The 23,810-nt window shown below is 45.6% G+C and overlaps 1 protein-coding gene across 1 annotated transcript in view; it reads right to left on the bottom strand.

Annotated features, from left to right (window-relative positions):
* LOC146817646 (trypsin I-P1-like) overlaps nt 1–14,050 on the bottom strand; it is a 59,342-nt gene extending 45,292 nt beyond the window's left edge. The window contains exons 1-2 of the mRNA XM_085611107.1: nt 13,948–14,050; nt 9,476–9,653 (exon numbers count right to left, since the gene is read on the bottom strand). Of these exons, the coding sequence (XP_085467233.1) occupies nt 9,476–9,653; nt 13,948–13,990 (221 nt within the window). The 5' untranslated portion in view covers nt 13,991–14,050. The remainder of the gene's footprint in view (nt 1–9,475; nt 9,654–13,947) is intronic.
* Between the last annotated feature and the right edge of the window lie 9,760 nt (nt 14,051–23,810).

The raw sequence follows: 23,810 nt of genomic DNA, 5'->3' as shown, positions 1-23,810 counted from the left end.
CTTCAGCAAACAAATGATGAATGGAATGCTGACAATGCAAACATTCTCCCCAGTCAAAAGATCTGGGTTAAATCCATCGTTCTTTTGCCCACTACGCCACCCCAGTTTGGACCCAGCCATATGCAAATCAGTCTTGACCCTGTGCCTCATGGGAAAAGTCCAGACCGAACTGCCAGGCCAGGTTCTCCCTGGACTGGAAACAAGCATCCTGGGACCGGTTTCAGGGTGTGTCACCCTTCTTCAGCCAGGCTAGCTTGAATCCAGTGGCACAGTGAGCAAGGAACTCACGTCTGGGCATACCCATCCCACTTGGGGCAAAAAGTGTTACAGCATACAAATGATGAACGGAATGCTGACAATGCAAACATTCTCCCCCAGTCAAAAGATCTGGGTTAAATCCCTCGTTCATTTGCCCACTATGCCACCCCAGTTTGGACCCAGCCATATGCAAATCAGTCTTGACCCTGTGCCCCATGAGAACAGTCCAGACCGAACTGCCAGGCCAGGTCCACCCTGGGCCGAAAACAAGCATCCTGGGACTGGTTTCAGGGTACGTCACCCTTCTTCAGCCAGGCTAACTTGGGTCAAGACTGATTTGCATATGGCTGGGTTCAAACTGGAATAGCATGGTGAGCAAAAAAACGATGGATTTAGGAATAGATCTCTGTACTGGGGTTAATGTATGACATTGTTCTGCATTCTGTCCAAAAACTGTTGTTTTTGCATTTGTCACCCGAGTGGGACGGGTATGCCCAGACATGGGTCCCGTGCTCTCCATGCCACTGGAATCAAGCTATCCTGGCTGAAGAGGTGTGAAACCCCGAAACCGGTTCTAGGATGCTTGTTTCCAGTCCAGGGAGGACCTGGCTTGGCAGTTCGGTCTGGACTGTTCCCATGAGGCACAGGGTCAAGACTGATTTGCACATGGCTGGGTTCAAACTGGAACGGCATGGTGAGCAAAAAAACAATGGATTTAGGCCCAGATCTCTGTACTGGAGTGAATGTATGACATTGTTCTGCATTCTGTCCATCAACTGTTGTTTTTACACTACAACCTTCTTCAGAATTTTTTGGAGAGTAACCAGTAGAGTTTGTATTCGCATTGTGCGTATGGGTGACCATGTAATCATCACTCAACCTTGTTTCACTGACCTGTCTGTGATTTCCAAGCACAGTGTCTGTAACCATGCTTTCTTGCTCCCAAATCTGTGTCTGCTACTCTCAGTCACATGTCTATGGATCCCTATCTAAGTCTCCATGTTTGTGTCTTCTATCTTAATTAACTATGTAATTCTTCCCTTTAATAGTGTCCAGCTGTGTGTCATCCTAGCTTAGCATGCATGGCCCTGATGTACAAAGCTATTTTGCAGTTTCAAAGCCTGAAATTCACAAGATCACAGGTTTTGCAATCACAAAAAACATTTTTACTATTGATTAAAGCTCTTTTGCAAGTCAGAAGAGCCCTGTTTGAATTGCAATTAGGATGGAGCTTAAAATGGGTGTCCTCATTATACTTGAGATTCATAAACCAAAAACTCAAAGGGAAGGTATCTGATTCGCAAACAGGAAGCTATCCCATGTAGTATCTACCCCTTTGGGAATCGTGAGAGCAGACGCCATCCTAAGCTCCCCGATGTCTTGCCAAATGGAACACTTATTGAAAGCAGCTCTGGCCCCTTTAAAAGACACGGGCTACTTAAAAAAAAATCCCATTTAGCAGTGAAAATGCAGGGACACAGTTCTGGTGCCCCTTTTAGGCCTCCATCCCTGCATTTACAGCCAATCACAGGGGGTAATGAATGATGACTTGTCAAATACATAATGATTTATCAAATCGTTTTGTGACCCCGTCAATGTGCATTTTGCAATGTGACTTATTAACCTCTTCTGTGCCCATGACGAGATAGTCTCGTCATGGAGCACGGTTGCGCTGTGCCCATGACGAGACTATCTCGTCGTGAACCCCGCCCGCTAATGTAACGCCCGGCACAGGGCGGGGAAAGGGCGTGCCACTGAAGGGGTTAATACAAAGGTCGAATTGCAAATTGCATTGCCATTTGCAAACCAGTCAGTGTACAAATTGCACGTAACTGGTTTGCAAATGGGAATGATACATGAGGCCTTATGTTGTATCTCCTTACCTTACAGGTAACCTCAGTCTTCCTGTACCATGTTCTGTTTCCTTGCTGCAGTAACCGTATCAATGTCTGTCTGCCTGCATGTGTCAGCTAACAGGCATAGGCTAGTCAATTAAGCGAATCAAAGCAAGAATGTCAGACCCCATCCTGGGGGGCATGGGGCAAGCAATGGCTACTGGGCCTCAATTGGGGGAGATTAGAGTAATTTGTCTCTGATGTACCAGCTGCATCCTAATATGGCTCTGCAAACTGGGCAAAGTACATCCCCTACAGCACTTGACTTTCAATGGCAGAAATGGCGTGTAATCAAAGGCTTTTCAGGGAGATAGTGTGGAGGTGCTCAGATGCAGAACTCAACAATCGTCTGTATGTACAATAATTGATTTTCCAACCCAGTGCTTTACTTTATACAATAAAAGTACTTTTGTCACATGGGTACACTTGGGCGTGCAATTTTGACACATCCACGTTCTTAAGTTGCCTTTTCTCCCTACACACAATGACATTTGAAACACATTCATTTGCATGTACATACAGGATAACATTCTTAAAACTTAGTTTTGCTTACAAAAACACTGCGTAGGCACTCTATCAGAACACCTTGAGAATTCTGTACAAGGACTAAGTTCAACATGCAAGATATTGTTATTTGTTTTGGCCACTCAGCAACAGAGCTATCACAATAGAATAAACAACAGAGATCTGGCTGAGGCTTCTGTATGGTAACGTGAAAGACGGTATAATATATACAACATCATGCCAGAGAAGCAATTTGCTGGCACTAAGAGGTCGGTCCATGCTGGAAATCCAGCTCAGCGATTCCTGTTACTTCATGCGAGGGATACTGCCCAAGTCTACACCAAGACAGTTAGACCACCCTATCGGGATTTGGCAGATCCACTCACCCTAGACATGATAAGGTAGAATGCACTAGGTAGGAGTACTATACATTACAGTACTTATATGCAAACATATATTCTCTGCAATCGGCAAAATGATTGAACTGTTTACCTTTTTCACGATTCTCATAATGCTAATTGTGTTTTTCTGTTTTCTTCTATTGATTATTGCAGTGCAAGTATTTCACTCAAGGACCACAATGCTTCAATTAATATTAAAATGCTTTCTGTGTATTTATTGTGTATCTCTCTTTGGGTACCCATAAGTTGCGGAGCGAAAGGGTTCTGATTTCCTTGGTAGTCAGGGTTGTCATGTTCAGAGGTTGCACATACACCTGTTCTTCTGTAAGGCTAGGGGTACACATAATGTACTGTGAGATAGCAGGACAATAGACCAACATATCTTGAGGGGTGATCAGAATCAGTCTTGCACCAGTCCAACGTTTATGTTGTCCAATAAATGCACAGTTTTACTTGAGAAAGTATAAGCCATATGACACTTTATCACTGTTAGACCTGACAGCCTTTGGTGTGGTCTCCCCCCCCCCCCCACCCCCCCAAAATGTTGGCTTTTTGCCTCCTGTTTGCTGAAAATCATTTTTGTTGGCTTTAGGACTCTGTGCACTTTACCCATGTAACCAGTACTTAAGTGTTTGTGCTCCCTCCTTAGAATTGGCTTACACCCCACTGGCACATTTAATTTATTTATAAGTGCCTAGTAATGTGGCATTAAATGTACACAGTACCGACAAATTAAATGCTACTTGTGGGCCTTCAGCACGTATTGTGCACCCACTTAAGTAGCCTTTTAAAGCATGTCCTGGGCCTCTCACTGTGAGGAGTTTTAAAATTGCCAGTTTGACCTGGCAAAATAAACCTTTTACTTGGCCTGAACCTCTCTTTTTAATACATATAAGTCACCCTTATGTTAGGTCCCAGACATTCAATGGGGCAGAGTGCATTGTATTTGTTGGGACAGAAAGCTCCTCTGCATGGAAATGAATATGCACTCCTGCCCTGAGTGCCCAACTGTACTGATACCTGGATACCTAACACAGCTTTTTGTTGTTTAGGGAATTACAGATCATGCATATGGCCTGTCTCATGCATAGCTGTCTTGTTGGACCAGAAGGGGCACCCAAAGCGGTGGTGGAAGGCTACTGCCTTCACCAAGTGTTAGGCAGCACGAGCGTGGTGGTGGCATCATATCATTTATTTTTTGTAATATATTTTTTTTACAGTTTTATAAGCTTGCCCATGTACAAATATAGTCAGTATAGTATTGTGAATTGTCCCATCATGCTTCTTTGGGGAGTGGCCTCCAAGGATATCTAGTACAAGTTCACAAGCTAGACCATTCTATATCTTAGTCCATAGGTGTCCCTTTCAGCTCAACAGGTTCGAGATAGTGTAGACTTGTGGAGTTTCAAGGAATAATGTTTGAATGTGCAGGTAAAAAAGATAGTTACAGAAATATTGAACTTATGAACACATTTAACAGGTTAAACAGTGGGTTCCAGGTGAGGTAGCTTCTAATGTTTCAGTGAGGAGTGGGCAGAGGGAGGTGAGGTGTGGTCGGTGGACCCCCAGCCAGCAAGAAAACATCACCCTAACTAGTGTGTCGCTGCTGTGGCCCACATGGCACCCGTTTCACATCATACAACAAATCCTCTCTGGGCTACAAGCAAGCACTTGTTCCGAAAATGTCCAGGAAGTTCCCCATGTGCATTCACAATCGTTTTCCCCATCTCATCTCCGGATCCCAAGCCCACCGAATGGGGGAAATCATCACACCAGGCTTGTCTTACGTGTCTATCACCCCATTCCCTAGCGGATCTATTGGCCGCCTTTGTATACCTCTGGCTTCTTCTCTGCAAAGCACCTGGTTTTCCGCCCTGGCCCACTCTCTAACAAATAGTTTCCCATCTTGTCAACACTGGGCCCCTCTCTTACTCCATGTCATGGATATCTTCCTCTTAGCCAATATAAGGACCAGGTCAATGAAACAGTTACCGACTTTCTTGGGTGCTGGATGGGGGAACTGGCCCAGCAAACACACTTTCGAGGTTCACGGTATGTCGTGGTTTAGTGTGGCATTCAACCTATGCACCATTGCAAACCCAAATTCCTGTGTATAAGCATAGGAAAAGTCATGTGGCAGAAGTCTGCCTCCACTAGGGCACACCAGGTGCAGCGTTTGGGTTCCCCATCATGTATAGCAGTCACTTCTTCTGGTTGAGATATATTTGATGTAGATAAATGAACTGGATCACTTTAAGCTGGGTGTTCCAGGACACCTTTAGTGGGTAGGCTAGTATCTTTGCCCAGTCCCTGTCTATAATTATTCTGCCCAGGACACCCTCCCATGTAAGTTGGATGATGCTCAAATTCATTCATACCATCCCATTTAGTGGGCCATATACCTATTTGAACAGATGTCTACTTCCACCTAGGGATAGCAGTTGATGTAGGATCCCAAAGTGCTGCAAAATACGGATCAGCGCCTCATCAGTAAGGAATTGCCAAGCTGGGAGATAGCATGAATCTACCAGTGTTCCAGAGGCATCAGAGTGGAGGCCTGCTGTCACTAATCCCGCCTCCATCCATGTTGTAAGTTGCGCTGTCCTGAAGTATGCTGGAGGTTCTCCCCTTGGAAGGCCCGCCAGCGGGAGCAATGGGGCATACAGTGGGCACCACTATGTCCTACATACACAGTTCCATCAGCACAGAAGTGCCGTTGTCAAAAATACCCCGGTTCCTCCCTGCCAAATACCTGTTGCAGTAGACGGGCCAGGAGTGCCCTCTGATTGGGGACCAACACCAGACATCTAAGTCCAGATAAATTCATACCGTCTTGCCAAAGCGTAATCCACTGAAGCTGGACAGTCATTAATATAAGTCAAAGTTCGGCACGCTCAGGCCCCTTTCCAAGATTGGTCACCTGAGTATGTACAGGGACACCCTGTGTCTCCCGCCAACCCAAATGAGTTCTCCCACTAGTGAGTCCAGTTGCTTAAACCATTGGGCTGACAACCAGGTTGGAGGATTAGTAAAGAAGTAGAGCAGCCTCGGTAACATGATCGTTTTGGTCAACATTATCCGTGCCATGATGGGGAGTCAGGAAGGGCTCTGAAAAGTTACACTTCTCTTCAGGGAATGCACTACCACCCCCAGGTAGCCTTCCCGCAGCACCTCCAGGAAATGGTAGACATGAATACCCAGGTATCGGTAAGTCGAGGGAGACCAAATAATCTCTGGTAATAAAGTCCTTGGTCTATCTACATTGGGAGTCAATGGGAACGCAAAGGTCTTCGTCAGGTTCACCCCTAGTAAGGATCAAACACTTTAGTGAAGGATCGGTGCAATAATTTAATATTAAAGTGTGCATTGCAGTACAGACATAGAACATTTGTGGGCAGCTAGCGATGGGTGACTCTTCTTAGGAAAGATGTGTGGGACCAGTTGAATCTATCAGCCTTCTGGCTGACAGGGAGTAGTGGATGGGTGTCAGTGGTAGTCCAAACGTTCCTACCACTAGCAGAGAAGGGTCTACACCTGGAGGCTACGGGTCTCCTTTTTAGGTCTCGCCTGACCCAGCGCATGCGCTGGTCTGGCGAGACTTATTGAGAGGGCTCCAAAAAGTGCTACCAGGCCAGCCTAGAGCTACATTGCATGTGTGCGGGCGTGCGCGCCGCGCTTGACCGCAATTACTTTCACTTTCGTGGCCGCACGGCCGCTTTGATGTTTGATCGCGATCACTTTCGGGGCCGCTTGGCATAGCCAATAGGTCTCGCTTTTGGGACCTTATAAGTATTTAGTTATGCAACTGTTGCATGGCTAAACACTTATAATGTCCCAAAGGCGAGACCTATTGGCTATGCCAATGCTTGTTTATTTTAAAAGCCCTATAGGGAAGATTACCCACCCTAGAGCAATAACCACCCTAGAGCAATGTCCACCCACTTTTTTCTGAGAAACCCTGTGTGGTAAGGCAGAGACTTACAGCATTTAAAAATGTGTTTTACTTATTTGCTACAGATGCAGCAGTGGAAAGCACTATTCCTATTGTCTGTTTACTATGTCCATGATTACATGATTTCAAACAAAAACAGACTAGAATGAAATGTAGAGAGAAGGAGCAGGATAAATGCAGTTGCCCTGCACCAGTCAATCAGTAAATTTTATTCATACAGCTCCATGATGAAGCATGCCGCCACTTGGTGAGTGAGGGTGTGTTCTGCTCTACGTGTTGTGTATAATCATATATTAGTAAAATTGTCTAAAGACCATATTCTACTTTGAGTGAGGTAAGCTTTTCCTCTCCTCGGAACTATACACCTTTGTATTGGCTTCTTAAACCATGACAGATGTAACAACTCTATGCCACTCAGAGTCGGTTGCCTTCTTAGGCATGAAGCTTTATCAAGAAATAAATCCGTAACATATAGCCTACTTTGATTGGTTTATTTAGAAACATAAATAATATAAGCAGTGACAAATTAAATATTACAATTTTTTTCTTTTGATATGACCGCAGCGTATACATTTACTGACGATTTTTTTTAGCATATATAAAAGCACAGAACTGCACTAACAGATAGTATATGGCCAAGAGAATTACTGTTTATAATAATGATGTTTTTAGAATGGTTTTTGTCAAGTTACTTTATTGACTGAGACTTTGATAAATGTTTCTATTGTCATAGCCCTGAGAAAGTGACATAGAACATTTAAAAATTTGGCAGAGCTGGACTGATGTCATAAATTGGCGTCTCTGTCGAGCTCCCAAGCTTGTGACTCCCCACCTCAGTCACACATGGGGGACTGCAGCTTTTTGATGGCGGAACAACAGCTGGCTCTGTCAAAACCTTTGACCTGCCGACCCTTGCCACTGGCTTGCCAGTTCATATTGTTGATTTAGACTAGAGCGACATAACTGACACTGAGTTTTCCTGCCTGCATCCGCTATTTAGAGCATGACAGGCTCAGAAAGGGAAAACAATGGCCTGCACATGCAGCGAAAAACTCCCAGTTTCGCAGGGCCATTGTTGTTTTTTGTTTAGTTTCTCTAGAACTCATGCGTTGGGAGTTTGTTTCAGAAAAACAAAAGAACAGGTTCTGAGCAGGTCAAACAAATGCGGCACTCTGTTAGCGTTCATGATGTGCTGCACCAGCAGAAGCACTGAAGGCACAGGCCTCCGTCCAGGCCTGCAGGGGTCTCTAAGTATGACGAGAGGACCTCCACCAGGGACGTGGAGGCCAAGCCCGCGCTGACCTGAGAGGCTTCTATCTTAATATTAAATGAGGCCCATAGTAATGATCAGTAGCGGCCCGTGGTGGGAGTGCTGCTGGGTGCTGATGTGGGGCGGGGGAGGGGCAGGGTTGGGGGTAGTAAACTACGGATTATGGCTGATTAGAGGTAAGTAAACATATAAATAAATAAAACGAATTTCGTTGTGTGCGCTGCATTGCATGATACATGTGCTGGCTTTGTTTGTTTTTCCAACAATAATCTGCTCTATCGGGAAGCCATAGTGAGGACTGGATCATGATCTCCCGAATGACCAAAGTGTTGCCCCTTCTTCGGGTGCTTCAAAGAGGAGATCAGCTTTGTGGCTGCAGAGCAGATCTCAGTAGGCCACCCATCACTGGAAGGCACATCATCTGTCTCCTGAGTTTTTACAGAGCCCAGGTTTCCATTTTGGTCATGCTCAGCCATCACTGGTGATTTCTTTTTTTGTGAGGTCATGCTATAGGAGTTGTTCTTAAATGCTTAAATTACTTTTCCGATATTTTATATGCACGATCATCATTATCCTAAAGGTATATTGTTTCTGTTTCTTCACTTCTCCCTCAGGGTGCAGATTTGGACTGTGGGACCATTACTCCTGGTGCGCCTGCTACCGACTCTGCCCGAAAGTCAGCTCCCTGGTAAAACGTCTGTGCACAGAGGCCGTCATCAAGATATTACACAAGCATGAAAATGGCCACAAAATGTATAGGAAAAACTGAGATGTGCAACACTGGATGACCATTCCTGTCTGTAACAAAAGATACATTTTGAGAAAAAGCAAGTGGATTATTCCATTTTTCCAGTGGCTACAGTGGCCGAACATATGATTCCCACGTGCTTTTAAAGGCTAGGCTATTTCTGCACAACTAGCATATTCCACATGAGGTACTGTGAGGTAAACATTTCTTATCTTTAAATCATTAAATAATCCTAGTAATACATGAATAATGCAATGAACTGACTTTTTTTACCTTCCTCACAACTAGCTTTCCTAAATGTTACCTAAATAGAGATCACCAGGAGGACACAAGGACATGTGTTTGGGACGTGTATGTTGAGATACATTGAGCTCATGTCTTCTATGGGATGGATTAGGTGACTGTATATTTCAACAAATAAAACTTTGGACAGGAGAGGATACTCACAGCCCCATACAATGTGCCGCCGATAGGACCCACCACTGGCTGATCAGGGACCCTCCGCAGAAGTGGTTTCCTTTGTTGGTCTTGTATGTCAGGTAGGCCTGCCAGGGGATGCTGCCCCGGCCACAGCTGTCGCCATTGATAATGTCACTGATGTCTTTGGCCTGTGCTGGGTAGGCATCTGCAAAACACGAATCACGAGAAATGTGAAAAGACATGAGACGGCTGTTCCCAGTGCACCTGACATATAAAACTATATGTGCACCAAAATTCAGCTGAGGTCAGTACAAGGGTGCCATTGGGGGGGGGGGGCAAATGGCAGCTCCCAATTCAAATAAACCAGTGGTGTCTGTAGAAGTGACTTTTATGGGGGCACAGAAGCAGACACAGATAAATGTAGTGGGGGCATCAACAATGGCAAACCATAAATATCGTGTACATGTCTATATATAAATACACACACACGTACACACACACACACACACACACACACACACACACACACATTTAAGGGTAGTGGTCTTCGAAGTGTCTCATCCACTCTAATTCTCCTCTTCACACCACTTTCTTCTGCAGTATCTCAGTAAGACATTTATACCCTTTTCTCCTCATGCCTTTCTGAAATGCTCCATCTGCTATTCTCCCACCTCTCTTTCCTCATCAGCACCCTCTTTTCACTCGCTCCTGCACATACTTCCTTCATCTCCCCCCCCCCCCTTTCCTCCCCTCGCACACAATACACAAACTCATCTGTCAGCACGGCCTTTTCTTTATCTCTCGCTCTGGCAATGTTTCTGCAGCTCTGTGTCTCCTTCTCACACTTTTCCAAAGCATCACGTTTACAATTGGCACACCTGACAACTACTGTAGGCACTCTGGAGAACGGCTAAGGATTGGATGAGCGTTATCATGAACTCCTTTATGGCCCAGTGATGGACACTGCGGGAGATGATCTCTGCCTTCATTCTGAGCACCACGGCTCCCAATCGCTGCCCCTTATAAACACCCACAAACAAACTGAACTCACAGAGGCACCCCTATTCACAGTACGCACTCTATACATGAGAAGGATATTACATAAAACACTACCGAAACACCACATCCTGAAAAAAATCCAACACTCCTATGGAATTAATTGAAAGAGTAAGAAAAACGTGAAATATAAACAGGTACAAAAAACATCGCAGGCTGAGAAGCCAGTGTCTGTTCTGCAGGTTTCAGCTGTCATCTGGTGCTAGGACACAAGGGGGAGCCAGGACACCTTCAGATGAGGCACCAGCCTCACTCACTAAAGAGACAGCACTGACATGAGCAGAGTTTACAAAGCTGAACACCCACAAATGGAAGATAATGATGTGGAATATATGCAAGTATGATTCCTAGTCTAGATTTTATGAGTAGCAAATCTTCCTCGTGTTTTTTCACACTCAATTTGAGCATTTAATATTAGCGCCAAAAAGGATGTAATGAGTACATTGCGTAAACACTCAAATAACCATCTTAACTGGAGATTGGAGGGGTGAATAAGAGATGACATTTCTCCACCTGGAAATATATTTTCGAGGAGGAGAAAAGCGATATTAACTTTAGGGTGCCTTTTGGCTCCAGACTTCGGGGCATATCAGCAAGGGCCGGTGATAATTATCGCTAAGCGCGCTTAGAGCGAGGATAATTATCGCCGACTTTCGCTGGATTTTATCGCTGAGATAGCGAGCTATCAGCGACGCTTATCTCCAAAGCGATAAAATTCCAAGCGCAAGCTGCCAAATGTGCGATTATCTCTGGAAATCCAGCGATAATCGCACAACGTTTGGCGATAGCTGGATGCTAGGGCAGAGCAGACTTAGCCATTATATCCACCTTCCATTGGATATAATGGCTAAGTCAGACTGAAAGCAGGCGTAAGGAAAGTAGCGCTAACCGCGGTTAGCGCTACCTTTCTTATCGCTACGCAGGTTAGCGATTACCTTGTTAATTGGAGAAATGTCGGGTAGCGACATTCTCCACGTTAGTTTGGCAGGGTACGCCCACTTTGCATCTCATTGGTGATGCAAAGATGGGCGTCAGGGAAACCGGCGCGGAGGCATTGGAACACGCGTTAGCGTGTCCATGCTGATAGGGAGATAAAATTATCGCAGCTTTTCTTCCGAAAACGGACGCTAAAGCGGCGATCATTTTATCGCGGGGCCTTGATGATATGCCCCTTCATTCTTAATCAGTCTGCCTGTGACCAATCCACCAACTGCGTGTTAGCCGTTCACTTAAGTCAATTACTTTTGTAATTTTCGGTACAGCAGGAAGGTATTTTTATGAATCCCTAAAAGGAAGTAGCATTATGAAAACTGGGCTTTTTTAAACTTTCTCCTCTTCCTTTGTGATGATTCAGCCTTGAAATATTTATTTTAATGCACAAGGTTGAACAATGGCCATTGTGAGGTAAGTGAGGAGATTGAGTGGAAAGAATGTGATACTGACCTTACAACTGAAAAGACTATTAAAGATCGTGATATTGACGATTGAAACTAACACTTCTCACCGAGGAGCAATACGTCACCACTGTGAAGTTAAGCTGTTTGCCTGAGCGCAACCCCACGCATGTTTCGATCAAATATAGAAGGCAGATCATGTCAGTGAGGACACAGGGGCGTCGTTACCAATGATACAGCGGGTGCACCGTGACCCCGAGCCCACTAAAACCGGATAATTCCTATATTTAACTACCTGAGCCGCAGTAAAAGGGGTCATTTTCCAAGCTTGCACAAGGGCACAAGGCGTCCTTGCTTGCTACGCTACTGTGAGGACCGGCATCTGCAGGGTGTAGCCTGATGGCTGCAAGAAATCCCTGTATTGTGGCCGTCGTGTAATGGTGGATTTCCAAACACCACGTTATTGCAGCGTGGAAAAGCTAACTCTTTTCAATTTTAAACCTGTGTAAAAGATTGTCCGATTCCTGGCCACTCCCATTGCACTTATCACACATGCTGCTCGTTTGTTTCTTAAAATGATCCTGTCAGCAGGTCTCTATGCCATGCTGCTGACCAAATTAACCTCTTCAGAGGTTCCAGAATGCTGTTTTTCAACTTTATTCCCTCTTGGACAGGGACCCACACACCACATTTGCATCAAAAGCATGTACGGGGGCCTTTCAAATCTAAGGCTTGGTTCCCAATGAATGGTGCCTTTCATGCATATAGGGCCCCATGTATCATTATATCAAACAGCGACTACCTGATTGCAATTCTATGTGAATGGCAATTAGGTAATTGCTATTTGAATGTATGAAACTCCATGCGTTTCAGTTCGCGTTTCCTAATGGGTCGCAAATCGACCTACCTCATTAATATTAATGAAGCAGGTCGCAATTTGCGACTCATTACAAATCGCTAAAATCACAGGATAGTGGCCTGATGGAGTTAGCAGACTACCATGCCTTTGGTTGCTTTTAAATAAAGAAATATATTTTTTAAATGTGGTCCGTTTTCCGTAAAGAAAAACGGGTTGTAAAAAAGATCAATTAAAAGGAATTCTTTACATTTTTCAAGAGCAGGCAGTGGTTCATGGCACCACTGCCTGCTCTTAAAAAACATTTTTACAAACATTCACAAAGGGAGAAGGGTCCCTTTGGGACCCCTTCCTCTTTGCGACTGGGTTACCACCTACTTGAAGCAAGTGGTAAAATGCGAATGGTTTGCAACCACATTTCAGTTGCAAAAATTCCTAGATACACCTGTGATTCGCTATTATGAAGGTGTGCCCTAAGCACACCGCTTCCTTATACCAAATTTGTATGTATTCGCAATTCCAAATTACGATTTGGTAACATGTTACAGAATTGAAAAATTGGAATTCATACATACCAAAATGCATTTTACCGGTCGCAAACGGGCCGATTCTGCTAATTGGGCCGTTGTGACAGGTAAAATGCATATAACATGTGGCCCATAGTCCCCTCCGCCTGCCAGATTTCAACGTCTCATATAGACCCTTCACTAAATCTGACTGGCCCTGAAAATGACATCAAAGCTTAAGTGTCTTCATATAACCCACACAGTTATTGACACAGAAGAAACCTGTTCACAAGGCTTGGTTCAAAATATGACAAAGCCTATTTACCCTCCTAGCCATTCACTTCAGCAGTGATCTCGCTTTTCAGAGAAGACCAGCTAATTTGGAAACAATCTTCAAAGTCGACTCTTGTGAATACAATACTATATACCCCTCGCAACCCTCATCCTGTAACACACTCCTAACCAGAAGAGGGGACACCAAGCAATCATCCAACCGCGACATACTAAAGGTGCTTTTAAAAAAGCTGAAAAGGTCTATACATGTGCATGCAAATCAGAGTAAAGACTAAATATGACCCAAGATTGCAACAGCTAACACCCCTGAAGACTAAGGAAGTCATGAAAGAGCTAGGTTTCTAATAATTCAGAGAAGTAGAAAAAGCCCATTGACTCTCTTCATGGGTTTACCTGCCTGCCAGACTGCCAGAAACAGCATGAGGAAGAGCTTCATCTTGGTGCTGTGGTGGCAGTGGAGTTTTCCAACTAATGCAGCTGGAAGAAAACTTTTATATACAAGTCTTTATCAGGTCTTGTACGTCAGAGATAAGTTAGAACATCTACAAACTCTGGCTGCATGCCATTTCCAAGTCACGTTCCTAGTCAAAATATCAGTGGGCAAAGCGATACCTTTCCTAATACAAACTGCAAAAGGGGATAATGGTATTTAAAATGGAACACAAACACTTAATGGATCCACAATCTTTACAGTACATACACAAATAATCTCAACTCAGGGTGACATTGGCAGCAAGACTATCACATGTGAGTGCATTCAAAGAACAGGGGGTCACACCTGGTGATGAAGAGGTGACATTGTACACACACAAGCACACAATACACGTACACACACACAGTCACATGCACACACACAGGTTCATTGGGATGTTAGAAACTACCGGCCAATTTCCTTATTTAACATAGACGGTAAAATATATGGAAAGATTCTGACATTACGGTTGGAAAAAGTCATGCTAAATCTCATTGCTTCCTCTCAAACAGGCTTCCTGAAGGGGGAGGCTGTCGGCGGACATTAGATTATTCTGCCACGCACTTGATAACTCCAAATGCGTTAATTCCCCAGCTGTTGCATTAGTGGTTGACGCAGAAAAGGCCTCCAACAACGTTTCCTGTGTCTTCCACAATTCTGACTGCCTACAAAGCCCTCCATGACCTAGGACCTGCCTACATCAACCACTGGCTGAACTGCCGCCAACCCTTCAGACACCTGTGGTCCTCTTCACTCGCCCCTCACACACCCCCCACATCTATTGCGGCCACAGTGGCTGCTCTTACTCCTACATTGCTGCCAAGTCCTGGATCAACCTTCCCCTCCCTCTACGTAGAGCTCCCTCACTGGCAGACTTCAGAAAGAGACTCAAGACCTGGCTCTTCGATGGAGACACAGCGTCCAGATAACCTCAAGGGCGACAGTGTTGCACTTTACAAATGCTGTTGATTTGATTTTACAGCACTACCAAACTAGGTGATGAATTTATTTGCATGATAATGACATTATATGCTAATCTGGTGGCAAAAGTTAGGGTCAATGGTCATTTATCTGTGTCCTTTCAGTTAACTGAAGCAACGCACCAGGGTTGTCCAATATGCCCTCTTCTACTTTTACTAGTTATAGTGTGCTCAGCTGATGTAGTGCAGAGCAGGTGGTGCTCCACTGCATCTCCCCTCTACCTCCTGACTGGCAGTTGCTTAACAGTCACTGGGGTATCTGAATATAACTAGGGGTTTCCCCTGGTTACAAGAGGAGGGTGACTGTGAGAAGTTGGCCTGGTATATGATGTGTCCACTAATTAAAGTGGGCACCTTGCACCAGTCCAAACAACCCTTATGGAGATTTAAGAGGTCAAAGATGCTTTTCACATGGAGGAAAGATGAGGCTTCCGTAGAATCAGCTAGAAACTGCCTGATGGAAGTTTTTAATTGGCTGGCACGGGCCCAACTTAAATGTAACAAGGAAAAGTCGGAGGTCCTTCTCTATGGGACCTTTCTGCCAAATTGTCTGGATGACCTGTGGCCCGTGGGCTTCCCCAAGCCAAAAACTCAGGGTAGCCCAGCAACAAATCTGGGAGTATGGTTTAGCGAGGATTTCAGATTTCAAACTCAGATTAATAAATTGGCAGGAGTGTGCTTTGGCACATTGAAACTTCTTAAGAAGTTTTTGCCACTCCTGCCAAAAGCGGACAAAGAAATGGTGACCCGCGCTCTCATTTTGTCGCGGCTTGATTATGCCAATTCCCTTTACATCGGCCTCCCTTGCTACCAGATAAAAAAGCTGCAGACTATACAGAACGCGGCCGCTCGAATGCTATTAGGCATTCCGCGAAGCCTCGGAATCAAGCGGTTTCTTCGCGACTTGCATTGGCTACCTGTTGACCAGCGCATCTTGTTTAAGGCACTAACCATTACCCACGGTGCCCTTTACAAGTTTGGACCCTGTTACCTTAGGAGGCGTTTCAATTTCTATATTCCATCCAGGCATCTCCGGTCAACGGGTCAATGCCGTGTTGCCATTCCACGCTACCGCCTTGCCAGAACGGGAGGGAGTTCCCTCTCTGTAAGGGCGGCCAGGGCCTGGAATAGCCTGCCCTTTGAGCTCAGGAATAATCATGATCTTAGGACGTTTAAGAAGCAATTGAAAACCTTACTTTTTAATTAGGTGGTTTAGCTGTTATTTTCACCTCTGTTCACCCCCTCATTGGCCTATCGCGCCGGGACACTTTCGGGTAGCTGTGCGCGCTATAAAAGCTTGGTAACATAAAATAAAGATAACCTTAGAAAGCTATCCAAGTTGTAGCTGTGGAGAGCAGCCTTCAGGCTTAGTCTTGAAGGAACGTTAAGGAACTTGTTTCACCAGAATGCAACCTTATAGTATTGGTTAAATGAAAGGAGAACCACACAGTAGTTATAAAAATATGTATTTATCATTATAGCACACCGTAAATACCTCACAGTATCTGCTACATGCGGATAAACAAAAAGCACACAATACTATACCACCAAAACAATTGTAAGTAGCAGTAATACACAGTTGGGTTAAGGGGGAGACCTAACCATATACTAAAATAGTGGTATAAGAACCACGACTTGAGGCAAGACAGTGTCTAGAGGATATAGAATCACTGGGACCCCAAGGAACCACCCAAGGTGAGTAAGGAGGGATCCTGCGGAGGATGGGTGCAGTGTGAGAACACGACCGCGTGCTACGTACAATTCAATAGGAGAGTTGTGGTTGCAGTTTTACTGTTTAAGGACCCTTCCCAGTGGATTACGAAGAAACCCTTTGGAACCGAGAAAAGTTGGAGAGCCACCCCACCCGTGGATACCGAAGTACTCGAGTTACCTATTCCAGGGAAGCCAGGTGCATAGGGCTGAATTGGAGTCAGAAACCGCCGTTGTTCTCAATGGGAGTCTTCAAATAAATACAATGGCTGGAAAGAAGAAAAGTGTCTGGTGGAACCCACAAGTGGATTCTTGAAGGAAGGAACCTAAAAGCAGATGGGCCAGAGTCTGGGTCACTGAGGAGTGACCAGGGGCTCGGTAGACGAATGCCCACCGAAGTCGGTTGCTTCATGTGTGATGTTGGAGACCTTGACTCTACAGCTGCAGGGACCAGGAGAAGTCGAGGATGACCAGGAGCCGGATACGAGCTGTAAAACGAAGGATGTAGAGTGCTGAGGGGGTCGGTGTCCGGCTGGAGCACCAACAAGCCTTGGCAGCAGCAACCCACGAAGAAGGTCAAAGAAGGTTACGGTCTGGCCCAGCAAGGACCAGAGGACTCACCACAGCAAGGGGGTCAGGGCAGGCCTGGAACAACCAGGGGAGACCAAGTAAAGCAGTGTTGTCCCTCAAATGGACCCACAGGCCGAAGGCACAGGAGTCGTGAAGGGGTCTCCTAGCAGTTTCACAAAGTAACAGCTTGCAGGGCACAGAGTGTGAGGAGGCCAGAGTCTTTTGTATGAAATGTGCACAGAGGTGGAGCTATCGATAGCCTAATGCACAAAGTTGGGGAACACAAACATACATATGCACTTGCAAAAGTACGCAGTGCACAGGGGTTCAGGTTATGCAGTCCCCACGAGGGATACTGGCCTCAAACTCGGTGAGAGGGTAGCTCGATGTCAAGAAACATAGGAACCTACCTCCTGTGTTTCTGGAGCCTTCGGAGTCTGCAGGAGCTCAGTATCAGCAGACCGGTCAGTTGCATTACAGTGCCTGATAATGCAGGGGAGTGACTCCTTCATCACAAGGGAGATAACTTCAAATGTCCAAGATGCCCCACAGGTCCTGCACAGAGCCTGTATGGTGCATGGGCATATACGATGCTTTGGATGGAGATGGACACTAAGTCGGCCCAGTCGAAGTCCAGAGTGTCCAGATGGTCGAAGGTCAGTGGTTTCTTGTGCAGAATCTTGTCCACATCGAATCTAGGGTCCTACAGCCATGTAAGCCCTTAAGTAACCATGGAAGAGGGTTGGACAGATTCAGGGGACCCTCCCAGGAGAGGGTCAGGACAGTGGAGAGGTTACTCCCATGTCCTTTGTCCAGTTTCGCACCAGTGCAGGAGCCAATGGCTCCCAGGTCTGGTTTGAACTGGACTATGCACAGGAACACCAAATGTGCCCCTTGTACAGACTTTCAGGCACTTTGGAAGTGCGCCCACCCAGCCCCAATACACTGGTCATCACACCTCCCTGTGACAGGATGCCTATTGTGCTGCCTCCCTCTGCTCGAGATTGGCTCAGGAGCAGGAGGGCAGAAATGTGTTTCTGGTCGGCAGCAACCATTTTGTGCTGTCAAGGTCGAGAAGGCTGGTACTGGAAAGACCAGGGACCCACAAAACTTGCTTCTAAGGGGTGGAATCATACCTTCCACACTAGTTACCAGTGTGGAGGTATGATTCCAAGGTGTTTGATACCAAACACAACATGGTTTGTTGCAGGCGTTTTCGAGATAGCATTTTACGCGAGCATATCGTGCACATCTCCCTCTATGTCTGTCTGCGTCACTGTCAATCCGGGAGAATGGTCTCCGAAGACGGCAGGGGTGCTCTGCTCATGCAGGGGCACCCTCTCACGTAAACCTAACACCATGCATTCAGGATTTTCAAGGCCTGCTTTAGGGGTGACTTATAGGTTTTAAGTGTAGTGAATTATAGATATAGTCAACCTATATCTAAAGTAAGTGGTGCATGCACCATCATATACAGACTGCAATGGCAGGCCTGTAGTTCCATTTTGCATGGCCTCTCATGGGTGGCATAATAAATTCTTCAGCCCATGGGAGGCCTCTGGGGTATCTATGCCCTGGGAACATGTGTACCGTATTATAGGGACTGACTGACAGTATCCAATCTGGAGTGTACCTAAGTACATGGCATAACAGTTTAGGGAGCAAGCAGAAAGACTGGGGTCCTAATGAGCAGGATCCCAGTCAGACTAGTCAAAAATAGTATCACATGAAGCAAAAAGTGGGAGTAACCATAAGAAGCAGATCCTACTTTTCTACACAACCACCACCCCCCAAACGTAAGGAGATGAGACTAACCTTGCCCAGTTGAGTCTTCATGTTCTAAGTGGAAATATCTGGAGAGTCCATCTGCATTGGCATGGTTACTCCCAGGTCTATGTTCCACTGTATAGTCCATCCCCTGTAGGTAAATGGACCACCTCAAAAGATTGGGGTTTTCACCCTTCATCTGTTTTAGCCATAAGAGAGTCTTGTGATCTGTCTGAACAATGAAGTGACTGCCAAACAAGTATGGCCTCGGCTTCTTCAATGCCCAAGCCACAGCGAAGGCTTCCCTCTCAATGGCTGATCTACGGTTCTCTCTGGGGTTCAACATTCTCCTAATAAAATCTACTGGTTGATCCTGACCCTCTGCATTAAGTTGTGACAACACAGCCCCTACCCCCAACTCAGATGTATCTGTTTGGACAATGAATTGTTTGGAATAGTCAGGACTTTGCAGAATAGAGCAGTGCACATGGCCTGCTTGAGATCAGCAAATGCCTTCTGATAGTTAACTGTCCACTGAACTTTCTTGGGCATTCTTTTTGAAGTGGATCATTCAAGGGGGTCACTATAGACCCACATCCTTTTACAAATCTTCTGTTATACCCAGTCAGGCCCAAGAAAGCTCTGACCTGTGTCTGGTTAGCGGGAGCAACCCAGTCCATGATGGTCTGGATTTTGCTCTGCAATGGTTGAACCTGGCCTCTACCCACAAGATGGCCCAGGTACACAACCTTACTCTCCTCCTCCTGTCTCTCTTCAGTAGCCATGAGCAAACCCATGTCTGTCCTGTCCACATAGGGTTTGAGTCTATTTACATGGAGCACCCTATGGGGGCTCCTGGGAGTTCCAAGGTCCACCAGGTAGGTGACCTCTCCCTTGTGCTCAAGAATAGTATGGGGCCCACTCCGCGTGTCTTGGAGAGCTGCTGGGGCCACAGGCCCCAACACCCATTCTTTCTGCCCTGGCTGGTAAACAGTCAGTACAGCCTTTGGTCGTGCCAAGCTTTTTGCAATTCTTGACTTGCCTCAAGGTTTGTGCTGGCCTTCTTCATGTACTCAGCCATCCTGGAGGGGAGACCAAGTACATAGTCTACTAGGTCTTGTTTGGGAGGTTTGAGAGGTAACTCCCATCCCTCTTTCACCAAACACAAGGGACCCCTAACTGGATGCCCAAACAAAAGCTCAAAAGGACTGGAGCCAACCCTCTTTTGTGGGACCTATCTGTAGGCAAAAAGAAGGCAAGGTAACAGGACATCCATTTTTTGCCTAAGCTTTTCTGGAAGGCCCATGAGCATGCCCTTTAGGGTTTTGCTGAACCTTTCAACCAACCCATTGCATCGTGGGTGATAGGGTGTGGTGAACTTGTAATTCACTCCACACTCTTTCCACATTGCAGTGATATAACTGGACATGAAGTTTGTATCTCTTTTCAGTTAAGACCTCCTTAGGGAAACCCACTCTGGATAAAATCCCAGGAGGGCCCTGGCCACCACAGGGGCTGTGGTGGTTCTAAGTGGTGTTGCTTCTGGATACCTAGTGGCATGGTCCACCACCACTAGTATGTAACTGTGCCCAGATGGAGTAGGAGGGTTCATGGGGCCAATGATATCAATCCCAACCCTCTCAAAGAGAAGCCCCACCACAGGTAGTGGTATAAGGGGGGCCTTTGTGGTACCACCTGACTTGCCCCTGGATTGACAGGTAATACAGGAGCGACAAAACTCCTTGGTGTCCTCTGACATGTGAGGCCAGTGAAAGTGTGGGACAAGTCTGTCCCAAGTCTTACTTTGGCCTGGGTGTCCTGCTAAGGGAATGTCATGTGCCAAGGTGAGTAGGAAGCCCCTAAACTTCAGAGGTATAACCAACCTCCTGGTGGTACCAGGCTTGGGGTCTCTACACTCTGAGCAAAGGAGTCCCTCATCCCAATAGATCCTTGTCTGTGGGACCCACTGACACTCCCAGCAGCCTCAGCAGAAGCTTGCTGTTTGAGGGGTTCAAGAGAGTGGCAGGTTTGCTGCTCCTGGCTCAGATCTGCCCTGGAAGGGCCCCCTGTCCCCAAGAACTCAACCTGATCAGGTTCCAGCTCCTCTGAGACAGTTCCTTCACAGGGACCGAGAACATCTCCCTCAAGAGACTGATCCTCTCTCTGAGCCTGGGGGGAAGACACAGCCTTACCCCTCCTGCTCCTTCTCTTTGGAGGCACCTGGTCCATTATTTAAGAATCCAGGGCCTGTTCAGTAGACATCAGTTTGGCCTGTGACCTAGTCACAGCAAACACATCTGCAGAGATGCCCAGCATTGTTGTATGAGTCCTAGGTTCCACCTCAGGTTTCCAAATCATTGCCCAACAAGCATTCCACAGGAAGGTCTGAGCTAACCACAACTTTCTTAGAGCTAGTTACCCCATCCCAGCTGAAATTAACAACTGCCAAAGAATGATCAGTCTTGACATTGTTAGCAAAGGTCACTTGGTACATCTCGCCAAGTATGATCTGGTCAGGGCCCACAAGATCCTTTGTCACCATATTGACACTTGCACCTGTGTCTCTGTATGCCATGACCCTTTAACATTAATCAAAACCTGCTGTCTGTATTTGCCCAGATTACAGGGACTGACTAATACGCTGGCAATATCCATGCCACCATCACAGAAAAGTACAGCCTGAGCTGGAGATCTGACTAAGCCAGAACCCATCTCAGAGCCCACGGTTAACCCTACTAATCCCTTGTTTCCTGTACCACCACTTGAAACTGTACTAGGGGAGCAGTGACCTTAGGAGCAGTGGTTGTTGGAGTTGAATCCTTGGCATTTGGACAATTAGCATCTTTTGTCCAATGGGTTCTTTCTTTACATAAGTAACACCATGGTTTATTTTTGTCTTTTCCCTTGTTGGATTGTGACTCCCCCCAGATGCAGGTTTTTGGGGCCCTGATGAAGACTTGTCATCTTGACCCTTGTCCCCACCCTTATCTGAAGTTTGATCATCTTGCTTCTTTTGGTCACCACCATGGTCCTAGTTTCTCTGCTTCACCCTGGTTCTGACCCACCTATCTGCCTTCTTTCCCAACTCTTGGGGAGAACTCAGATCAGTGTCAACCAAGTATTAATGCAACAACTGATTTTGGCAATTATTAAGGATCCGCTCCCTCATAATCAAATTGTACAATCCCTTGAAATCATTCACTTTGCTGCCAAGCAACCAGCCTTCCAGAGCCTTAATTACACTATCCACAAAGTCTACCCAGTCCTGATTCTGTGCATTCCAGGTGTCTCTGAACTTAATCCTATACAGTTCAGTGGTTAAGCCAAACCCATCAATGAGAGCACTCTTCAGGACTGAATATTTGTCAGCATCCTCTTCTCTAACAGTGAGGAGCTTACCTCTACCTTTGTCAGCAAAGGAGAGCCACAAGATAGCTGTCAGTTTGGTTTTTGTTAAAGAGAAAAGAGTATTAAAATCAGAAAATCTTGGCACTGAATCAGAAGCTCACCCATTGGAGTGGACTCATTGCCACAAGAAAAATCTTCTGTAGTTTCTTATTGAGACTTCTGGCTGACCATCAAGGGCTTCCTGGTTACCAACTAGAATGATGAGTGAAACTCGCTTGGTGAGGTGTTGTCTTTATCCACATTATGTATATACATTCTGAATTTCTTTGCTTCATGTACGTATGTTATATGTTTCCTTGTTTTGTGTATATGTTATTTGCATTTGACTCCTTTTGGTTGATATTTGGGAATCTGCATTAACCAATATATTTTGCCTTCCTTCTAAAAGTGTTGAATTAATAAGCGCATGTGTTTCATTTTAAATGCACCTGAATCTGTTTCCTTGCCTCTTCTTGAGAATGCTGAGTTCTTTTAGTAAGTGTGATATTTAAAAGTGACGCGGTTCATTGGCCTCCTCTTGGGAGTGCTGAGTTTAGTGTTGTCCTATTGTTTCAGATCAGAAGCAATACATTTTCACGTCACTTTGCAGAATTTGAAAGTTAAAGGGGAAAAATGTTTTCCAGAAAAAGGAAGGCAGTTCCCAGATGCCAAATTAAATACCCAGGTGGGAAGTAGCTCCTTATGGAATGCTTGCACGTGAGTAGGCAAAGTTTGCTGGGCTAAGTGAAAACTGGAATGCATGCGTGGCTGATGCAGAGACAGCACAAGTGGTTGTGTGATTGCAAAAAGTGCCTAATGAGAAAGGGAAAGAGCTTAGCGCTTTAGGGCAAAGAGGCTGGATCCTCTTATGTGCCTATCAAAAAATGCATGAAAAATGTGTTCAGTTACAGCAGGAACACAAGCAAATGAAAAAACAGCTTGTTGAAGCCAAGAATACTTCCACAATGCTAACTTGTCAAAATAAGTTATTTCAAGATAAGTTGGAAACAATATCTATTGCACAATATAAATACAAGAAAAGGAGGGGAAGGGTTAATAAGAGAAAAGTGCATTTAGCCATTGCAAAAGTAGGAATTGATTGGGACCCAGAAACATGGAATGGAAATATTTGGGATTCTTCCGAATTTTAGGACTCTGGGGGAGAGTGTGGTCAAGCTAGCAGCCAGGGCAAGCCGGACGATAGGAATGTATTCAGGCACAGCACATATTCCGACGGAAGATACAGGGAGGTCCACATTATTCATAGAGGTTGCAATAGACTCCATGGAGGACTTTCCTCAGCAACAGAATAATTACATTTTAGACAGACTCCAACAAAGGCTTGGGAGGCTTTGCTTACGTGGATGGTG

This window comes from Triturus cristatus, chromosome 6 (genome assembly GCF_964204655.1).
Source record: "Triturus cristatus chromosome 6, aTriCri1.1, whole genome shotgun sequence".
Taxonomy (NCBI): Eukaryota; Metazoa; Chordata; class Amphibia; order Caudata; family Salamandridae; genus Triturus; species Triturus cristatus.
The sequence above is the reverse complement of the archived record's forward strand: the minus strand, read 5'-3'. Positions and strand labels throughout refer to the sequence as shown.